General features: G+C 40.2%; 1 protein-coding gene across 1 annotated transcript in view; it reads left to right on the top strand.

The window, feature by feature from the left end:
* The window catches only part of ASAH1 (N-acylsphingosine amidohydrolase (acid ceramidase) 1), a 32,093-nt gene that overhangs the window by 14,916 nt on the left and 7,074 nt on the right, over nt 1-10,103 (top strand). The window contains exons 5-11 of the mRNA XM_011979635.1: nt 123-209; nt 2,716-2,794; nt 5,435-5,509; nt 7,055-7,100; nt 8,144-8,288; nt 8,826-8,880; nt 9,346-9,427. Coding sequence (XP_011835025.1) covers nt 123-209; nt 2,716-2,794; nt 5,435-5,509; nt 7,055-7,100; nt 8,144-8,288; nt 8,826-8,880; nt 9,346-9,427 — 569 coding nt within the window. The remainder of the gene's footprint in view (nt 1-122; nt 210-2,715; nt 2,795-5,434; nt 5,510-7,054; nt 7,101-8,143; nt 8,289-8,825; nt 8,881-9,345; nt 9,428-10,103) is intronic.

Here is a 10,103-nt window from a genome sequence, read left to right as displayed (position 1 = left end):
ATTTTATATATATATATAAATTGTCAAATAGCACTCTCTTTTAGCTACATATGGGTAAGCCAAAAGGTAATCTTGACAGCATTTCATTATATCTTTTAGTAAGCATTTTATTTATTTTTCAGCTAAAAGTTATAGTGAATTCTCTGAAGAATATGATAAATACATTCGTCCCAAGTGGAAAAGTTATGCAGATAGTGGATGAAAAATTGGTAAGGAATATTATTTCTCACAATAAATGTTAAGCACATACACATTACACACAAAAATCAGAAAATGCTCTGGCATTTATTTAAGGGCATAATTCAACAGCCTCTTCGCAGGGACTGGGACAGATATGCGTGAATCTAGCTCACTGTGAGAACTTCAGAGGGACTTAAATTTGGGGGATTGGTCATATTAGGGTAACAGCATAGCAAAGTATGGTTTCGTAAAAGGATGGGACTACATTACCACACCGGGCAGATAAACATACTTCGTCTGGGAATATGGTGTTTCCTTCCCTTTATGAGTGAGTTCACTATTGAAGACTTGGTTTTTTTTCTTAGGTATCTCAGGGACATTCAGAGATTTTTTTTCCTAGATATGACCAAATTATGACCAAATGATGTACTCAGCCTGGCTCCCTATTCTGTAGAGTTCCTCAGTAGCTCTGACCCCAAAACTCATTTGGGTTGAGTGTTTCTGCGCAATCACCAAACCATTTCATTTTCATCCTGGTCATGCAGGAAGACTCCCATTTCTCACTCCATTTCTCAGCCCCGTTTTTGTTTACGCAGAACCAATGAAACACCTAGGGCCTGGCCCCTAGAACTGTTAAAGGGATCCTCATTGCACTTGATGGCAGATTTTGGGCACTAATGACATTTGGGGTTGGGCAGCTTTTTTTTTTTTTTTTTTTTTGACACCTCACTTATCTCTGTAGCCCAAGCTGGAGTGCAGTGGCGTGATCATAGCTCATAGCTGCCTTGATCTCCCAGACTCAAGGGATACTCCTGCCTCAACCTCCTGAGTAGCTGGGACCACAGTCACGTGCCACAACACCCAGCTAATTTTCTGAATTTTTAGTAGAGACGGAGGCTTGCTATGTCACCCAGGCTGGTCTCCCAACTCCTGGGCTCAAGCGATCCTCCCGCCTCAACCTCCCAAAGTGTTCTCCCAAAGTGTTGGGATCATAAGTGTGAAGTGCCATGCCCGGCCTGGGTTGGATATTTCTTTGTCATGGGGCTGTCCTACACATTTCAGGATGCCCGGCCTGAAGTGGGTATCTTTTTGTGGCAGGGCTGTCCTCTACATTTCAGGATGCCCAGTCTGGAGTGGGTATCTATCTCTTTGTTGCAGGGCTGTCCTCTACATTTCAGGATTCCCAACCTGGGGTGGGTATCTCTTTGTCATGGGGCTGTCCTGTGCATTGCAGGATGGCCCTTACCCAGGGATGCTGGTAACACCCCCTCAGTTGTGACAACCAAAAATGTCCTTAGATATTTCCGAATCTCCCATGGTTGAGAATCATTGCCCTAGTGGCCGAGTGCTCTGGGCACATCCTCCCCATGACACTAGTACCTGCCAAGCACCAGATTCATTATCCCTCATGTTCATGCTCTCAGAGCTTTTGTTTCAGGCTATCCTTTACGTTCATACTTACCAGACTTCCTCAAAACTAAAAACGCTGGCAGGAGCGAAAGAGGATGAAGTCCCCACGTACCCCATATGCCTTAATCTCCCCTCTACTCTGAATGTTATCAGGGAGGGCAGCATTGCAGAGTGTTTTTGTGCCACGCCTTGGAATCGGACAATACTGGGTTTTAAGGCTGGATCAGTCACATTGTAGCTGTGTGTCCTAGGGAAAGTTCCTTAACCTATGAAACCTCAGTTTTCTCATCAGGGAAAATAATACTTACTAATATGTATTTCATATGGTGGTTGTAAGGATTAAATGACATACTGTGTATAAAGCATAGTGCTTGGATGTAATAAGTGTTTAATAAATACCCATTAAGTCACATTTGTTTGTTAAATGGCTGGAACATTCCACTTGGGCAATGCTTTGAGTTCCTAGGGGAAAAAAAAAAAAATATGCTTAGGTGACATTGCATATAATTACCAAGTTGGTTAAAAAAATGAGATTTGTGAATTTTAAACACATTATCTCAGCAAAAGGCTGTGAACTTAAGTTGCGATCTAGATGTTAGTAGTTGCCATTGAGAATAAGTATATGATGTCCACCACTGAATTTGCGTGAAGTCTATGGTTTGCTAAGAGAATGCAGTTACTTCATGTTAGTCAAAGATCAGCCATTAACCATGACACAAGGCTGTGGATAGACTAGTTCAGCTTTATCTCCGTGCGTGTGGGAAGGAAATGGTAAGAAGGGTATGTGCCAATGGCTACAGGGTGAATTCATGCAGAGACACAAGGAGTGCTTGTTTTGATGTTTTTGTGGTGTGGGTCAGGTTAGGTCATCCAGGTGGAATTACTCTCGTTCCTGCCTTCGCTGGAGAACGATGGAAAAATAAGACAGGAAAAACAATGTGAGAATCTGGTCTATAGTATATTATATAGAATCTTTTTATAACTACATGATGTAAAAATGCTTTAAAAAATAACTCCTATCACTTATTGTGATAGCAGTATCTAAAACAAATTATATGTCAAAGAACTAGATTTCAAAGTATGTTTTTTAGGTTAAATGCTTTTATTAATATATTTGTTTTCCAGCCTGGCCTACTTGGCAACTTTCCTGGCCCTTTTGAAGAGGAAATGAAGGGTATCGCCGCTGTTACTGATATACCTTTAGGTAAAGTTCACTTAGAAGCTTTAAAAAAAAAAGTAATTAAACTCTTTTACAAATTTCCATTGAGGTGTGATATACATACAGCAAAGTACACAGGTCTCACGTATACAGCTCTGTGAAGCTTCAGAAATGCATGCATGCACATAGCCATGACTCAGATCAAGATACGGAAGAGCCCAGCACTCCACAGTGCTCCATCATGCCCCTCTGCAGAAAATACTGCCTCCTCCATAACCACTATTCTGACGCCACCGTAGATTAGTTTTGCCTCTTCGTGAACTTTATATAAGTAGAACTGAATGATGTGAACTGTTGTGTGTGATTCTTGTGCTTTCGTTATGGGTAGTGTGCTACTCCATGAACAGAGTATTTGAGTTGTTTTCAGATTTGCAATATTAAGAATAGATGAATTATAAATATTCTAGTACATTTTTGGGGGTCTATGTGCTCATTTTTCTGGATATATACCTAGGAAGTGAACCGTTGGGTTATAGAGTAATTGTATGTTTAGCCTTGTAGATTCTGCCAAACAATTTTCCACAGTGATTCCAGCAGTTGACAATCAGCAGAGTGTGATTCAGTTTTCTCCACTTGATAATTCTCCTCTTAAGAGTGTCAGTCTTGTCTTTTTCCTTTTTTTCTTTGATAGTGTCAGTCTTTACTTGAGCCTTTTTGTTGAGTGTCACAGTATCCCATTTTAGTTTTAATTTGCATTTCCTTGATGACTAATGAGATTGAACACTTTCTTGACTTTTTTTTTTTTTTTTTTTTTGGTTTCTTTGTTTCTTTTGGAGAAGGGTTTGTTAAGGTCTTTTGCCCTTTTAAAAATTAGATTGAAGGAATTCTTTACATACTTTGAATATAAGCCCTTTGTCAGATGTGTGGATTCTGAATATCTGCTCCCAGTCTGTGACTTTCATTTTTATTCTCTTACTGGTGTCTTTTGATTAACAGACATTTTTAATTTTAGTGAAGTCTAAAACCTCAGTCTTCTCTTTTATGAGCAGTGCCTTTTGTATCCATTTAAGAAATCTTGGCCTAGGCCAAAGTCGTATATATGCTTATGTATTTTCTTCTAGATGTTTAATGTTTACTTTTGACATTTAGGCCTATGATCTATTTTGAATTATTTTTGTATATGCTATATGACTTAAGGGTCAAGGTTCAGGATTTTCTCATATGGTATATCCAGTTAAACACTATTAATTCGGAAGGCTATCTTTTCCTCAGCAAGTTGCAGTGGTGTCTTTGATATAAGTGTACAATACATATATATACACACACACACACACGTGTATATGTATATACAAACAGGTGATTATATGTTGTTTTGTTTGGAGAATTACTGTTAAGTTTCATTTACCTATTTGTCTTTCCTTGTATCAATGCTATTCTACCTCAGTTACTAAAGCTTTATAGTGAGTCTTAAAATTAGGTAGTATAATTCTTCCAACTTTGTTTTTCTCAACATTTATTTAGGTTATTGATTTCTCTGAGCAGTATCTTTTGTTTTCAGGGAGAAGGCCTTGCATGTCATTCATTAAAATTATTCTTAGATATGCACGGTTTGGGAAGCTATTATTAAAATTTCAATTTAAGCTTCATGGCATGTAACGAAAAAGATTTTCCCTACGACCCCAAAAGTTTTATCTTTAAGCTACCAAAGCAGTAGTGTCGTTATTTTAAATAGCCAATAGTACCTTCATTTTATAAGAGAGATGATTGAGAATTTGTGAAAATCAGTGGCCAGTTTTGTGTGCTGCTTCTTTAAAAAAATGATTTAAAAGATAGTCAACATACTGGAAATAGCTGCTAACTGCCTTTATGAAAAACACGTCTAATTCCTTTATTATGTAAAGAACTCTAGCAAATCAATACCAAATATAAATACCTTATGGATTAAGAAGAATAACATGATGTATAAGTGATGTAAATTTATATAATTATAAATTATTATAAATTTATAATAAAATAAGTAGAATTTCACCAAATTAGAAATTTAATGGAAATAAAATAAGCATTGGATTCGGGTGAAAAAAACATGTTGAGCTTAACGTGTTAATGTTAAATAGGACGGAAATGAAATGTATTACCTATCTTTGAATTAAATGCTAAATAGCAGTATTATACATTTTGGGAAAGTATTCAAAAAATAAAATGCCTTAGAATGGAGTGTCTTGGCAGCTCTGTACTAATTTTATTAATAGTAATCGATTAATAGTTCTTGAATCTCCTTTTTCACCTTAGAAATTTTAGTCACAGTTTAAAAATCTGGGCAAAATACATTTCAAGCAAACACCAACAGCCAGTTGTATTAAATGATCATATTTATGCTCCCAAAAGAAAAATCAAAATGAAGCATGTTGATAAACATTTTTGACATGATGCTGGAGAACAGGTGCAACTTGCGCAGATGTTCAGCTGGTCCAAAGGCTGCCTCCTTGGTGACTTGTTTCATCTTGAGTCTAGAGAGTCCCAGCTAGGGAAGAAAACCACCGTCCAGCCGGCCGTTCCGGCACAGACCCACTGGCCAAAACACACACTCACACAATGCAAATACTTAAACTTTTTCTTAAAACAAATTTTTCTCCCATCGTCATGGTTCTGTATATTAACACAAAATTTTCCTTTCTTTTCTCATAGGAGAGATTATTTCATACAATATTTTTTACGAGTTTTTTACCCTTTGTACTTCGATAGTAGCAGAAGACAAAAAAGGTAATTGTGCACTCAGGGAGGGTGGGCAGTATGAAGCACTACATAAAGAAGAATCTTCTAAATAAATGGAATTAGAACTTCTAAACTTTGGGCTTGCTACATAAATTCTGTGTGTGTTGCATAAAGCTTTTTATTTCTTGGTAAATTTTTTTTTTTTTTTTTTTTTGAGATGGAGTCTCACTCTGTCGCCCAGGCTGGAGTGCAGTGGCCAGATCTCAGCTCACTGCAAGCTCTGCCTCCCGGGTTCACGCCATTCTCCTGCCTCAGCCTCCCAAGTAGCTGAGACTACAGGCGCCCACCACCTCACCTGGCTAGTTTTTTGTATTTTTCAGTAGAGACGGGGTTTCACCATGTTAGCCAGGATGGTCTCGATCTCCTGACCTCGTGATCCTCCTGCCTCGGCCTCCCAAAGTGCTGGGATTACAGGCGTGAGCCACCGCGCCCGGCCTATTTCTTGGTAAATTTTTATGAGTGTACTGAAAATTCTCCTTATTTTAAGACTACTATACTGCCTATTAAAGTTGAATTGAAACATGCCAAAAACCTGGAAGAAATGTTTCAGGGCTAGAAACATTCTTCTTTTCCTCATAGTCTACTTATACCCGTCCACATGGTTTAATAGAAGTGCTCGCAGGAGGTACTTACTTATCTTCATGTATGTCATGACATCTGTCCTTTTCTTGAGGCCCAGAACACACATTCTTTCATCCTTTCCCAGCCAGGTGACCCAGTGTGTACCAGCCTCACTTTCTCGTATTTTTCCTAACTGGTCCCCAGAGTACAAAGCACAGGACAACTTCGCTAACTCACCGTGATCTTCGACCTACACTCTGGGTATAAATCTGCCTGTACCTTACCCTTGAGGTGTCCTGCTCTAGGGGATGATGCCTGAAGGGGAACATTGGATGAATCCCAGTAATTGAGGCTCAGATTTCTGTGTCCTGGTAGAACCATGTGATAGTGAAACAAAATATGACCATTGATTCCTTTTCCCATATTCTGATCTTACCTGAAACCTGTGCTCTCAGATTTTGTGGGGTTGTCTGGCAGATTGATAGTGACAACAATCCCATCTAGTGAAGGCTTAGGATATTAGGATGTTTCTTACTTCTTATTGTTTGAAGAAACAGTTGTAGATATAAATTAATCAAAATTAGAGGCTAGACGTGGTGGCTTACACCTGTGATCCTAGCACTTTGGGAGGCTGAGGCGGGTGGATCATCTGAGGTCAGGAGTTTGAGACCAGCGTGGCCAACATGGTGAAACCCCATTTCTACTAAAAAAAAGAAAAAATACAAAAAAAAACTAGCCGGGTATGGTGGCATGTGTCTGTAATCCCAACTATGTGGAAGGCTGAGGCACCAGAATTGCTTGAACCTGGGAGGCAAAGGTTGCAGTGAGCTGAGATCGCACCACTGCACTCCAGTCTGGGCAACAGAACGAGACTCTGTCTCAAAAATAAATTAATTAATCAAAGTTAATTGTCCAGCTTTGATTTAGAATCTTAACTGCTATTACACGTCTCTTTTGTCTACCTTTAAATAGGTCATCTAATACATGGGAGAAACATGGATTTTGGAGTATTTCTTGGGTAAGTAAAGAACACAGGGTCAGGCATGGTGGCTCACACCTGTAATCCCAGCACTTTGGGAGACTAAGGCCAGTGGATCACGAGATCAGGAGTTTAAGACCAGCCTGGCCAAGATGGTGAAATCCCATCTCTACTAAAAATACAAAAATTAGCCAAGTGTGGTGGCCGGCACCTGTAATCCCAGCTACTTGGGAGGCTGAGGCAGAGAATTGCTTGAACCTACGAGGCAGAGGTTGCAGTGAGCCAAGATCCTGCCACTGAGTTCCAGCTTGGGTTATAGAGCCAGACTCCATCTAAAAAAAAAAAAAAAAGCTGGGCGCGTGGCTCACGCCTGTAATCCCAGCACTTTGGGAGGCCGAGGTGGGCGGATCATGAGGTCGGGAGATCGAGACCACCCTGGCTAACACGGTGAAACCCTGTCTCTACTAAAAATACAAAAATTAGCCGGGCGCGGTGGTGGGCACCTGTAGTCCCAGCTACTCGGGAGGCTGAGGCAGGAGAATGGCGTGAACCCGGGAGGCGGAGCTTGCAGTGAGTGGAGATCGGGCCACTGCACTCCAGCCTAGGCGACAGAGCGAGACTCCATCTCAAAAAAAAAAACCACAGGAACTGTTTAATTCTGTAACAAGAGTAGGTTGTATTACATTGATGAAAAATAAATCTCAAGTCACACCCAAAATGTGATCATAAGTGAAGATAAATGGATTACTGAGTGTTGAGACAAGAGGGGCACACTCTTCTATTGTATGTGTCCATCTTGACCTTTCTGAAAAAATAAGAATGTTGTAATTAGCATTCTGTGTTTGAATCTGAGGCTCACTATTTATAAGCTGTGTGATATTGGGAGAGTTACCCGACTTCTGTGAACCTCAGTTTTATCGTTTGGAAAACAGAATAAAGGTATCATATTGTAAAGGTCTTGTTAGGATTGATCATGGTGACTCGGTAGATAAAGCTCCCAGTGTAATGCCTGGCCCTCATCATCATGTTCATCATTATTATCACTGTGTTTCTTAAATGTCACTGAAACTTGTCTTTTGTAGGTGGAACATAAATAATGATACCTGGGTCATAACTGAGGAACTAAAACCTTTAACGGTGAATTTGGACTTCCAAAGAAACAACAAAACTGTCTTCAAGGCTTCAAGCTTTGCTGGCTATGTGGGCATGTTAACAGGATTCAAACCAGTAAGGACTCTGTTGTTAAATAATTACACAGGTAGCTTTTTGTCCTATTACTGTTATGTAAAAGGTGAAATCTAAGAATATGAGGACCTAAAGGGAATATGAAGCCCCATTTCATCCCCTTGTACTTCTTGTCACTTCATAGGTATGAGATCCCATGGTAGAGACGAGTAGAAAGGAAATGGAGGTTTCTGAGCCTGTTCTAGGATAAAGAGCATGTGGCCGGGTGTCAAGGGCTGGGAGTCACAATCTGGGATCTGGTCCTGGGTCTGCCACTCACTTAGGCAAGTCAGGCGTTCATTCTTTGCCCTTCAGTTTACTGTCCAAAAAACGTAGCCAGTGATACCCCACCTACTTATGTCACATACTAGAATCGGAAATGCTTTGAACTTTTTAAAATGCCTTGCATGGTTTTGATTTATTTTTGCCTTCCCCATTACCCAAGCTAGGCCTTTATATCCCACTCTGAAGTACAGTGGCGACAGGGCCTTACAGCTCATGGTTGATGTTTCTGACTTCGTTGCTTTGTCTTTTTCTCAGGGACTGTTCAGTCTTACACTGAATGAACGTTTCAGTGTAAATGGTGGTTATCTGGGTAAGTAGAGCATTCTCAAGTGAAATGGGAATCTCAGAGCTTTTTTTATGAAGATGACTGGACTGTGCCCTCTGGTTACATAGTCCAACCTCTTCCGGTTCCTAACTGGTTACCAACTCTAACCTCTTCTGGTTCCCGACTGGTTACATTGTCCACCCTCTTCCGGTTCTTGACTGGTTACAAAGTCCAGTCACTTCCGGTTCCTGACTGGTTACATAGTCCAGCCTCTTCCGGTTCCTGACTGGTTACATAGTTCATCCTCTTCCGGTTCCTGATAGTGACATAGTCCAGCCTCTTCCGTTTCCTGACGGTTACACAGTCCAGCCTCTTCTGGTTCCTGACTGGTTACATAGTACAGCCACTTCCGGTTGCTGACTGGTTACACTGTCCAGCCTCTTCCGGTTCCTGACTGGTTATATAGTCTAACCTCTTCGAGTTCCTGACAGTGTGTTCCATCTCTTCCAGGTATTCTAGAATGGATTTTGGGAAAGAAAGATGCCATGTGGATAGGGTTTCTCACTAGAACAGTTCTGGAAAATAGCACAAGGTAAAGTGTTTTGTTGCTTTACTATCAAATAGTTATTTTAAATTACTCATATTTAAAAATAAAAGTATTTGTTAAGCTCCAGCTTAACAATTCTTTAAGGAGCTATTGCAGAATTTCTTAGGTGAACCTCTGAGACTCGTGGAATTGTTCATGTTTTCTTTGTGCATATTGTGTGTTTTGTAGCAAAGAAATGAATTACTTAAAATTAGCACTAGGGATACTGACATTCTGAAAGGCACCTATGAATATTTTTGGTGTACAGAAAAAAAAATCACCCACACACGAAAGAACAATCGTACAGTAAAGTCTTCATTTAAATGGTAGTACAGACCAGGCACAGTGGCTTATGCCTGTAATCCTAACACTTTGGGAGGCTGAGACTGGCAGATCACTTGACCCCAGGGGTTTGAGACCAGTCTGAGCAACATGGCGAAATCCTGTCTCTACAAAAAATACAGAAATTAGCCAGGCATGGTGGCACATGCCTGTAGTCCCAGCTACTCAGGAGGCTGAGGTGGGAGGATCCCCTGAGCCCAAGGAGGTCGAGACTGCAGTGAACTGGCATCAGTCCACTGCACTTCACCCTGGGTAACAGAGTAAGACTCTATCTCAAAAAAACAAAATAAATAAATACAAAATGTAGTACATATTAGCCTGTAAGTTATATCTTGCTTTG

The sequence above is a fragment of the Mandrillus leucophaeus genome, unplaced genomic scaffold (genome assembly GCF_000951045.1).
Source record: "Mandrillus leucophaeus isolate KB7577 unplaced genomic scaffold, Mleu.le_1.0 Scaffold204, whole genome shotgun sequence".
NCBI classification, from domain to species: domain Eukaryota; kingdom Metazoa; phylum Chordata; class Mammalia; order Primates; family Cercopithecidae; genus Mandrillus; species Mandrillus leucophaeus.
Note: the sequence above shows the minus strand (reverse complement) of the source record. Positions and strands in the feature narration are given on the sequence as shown.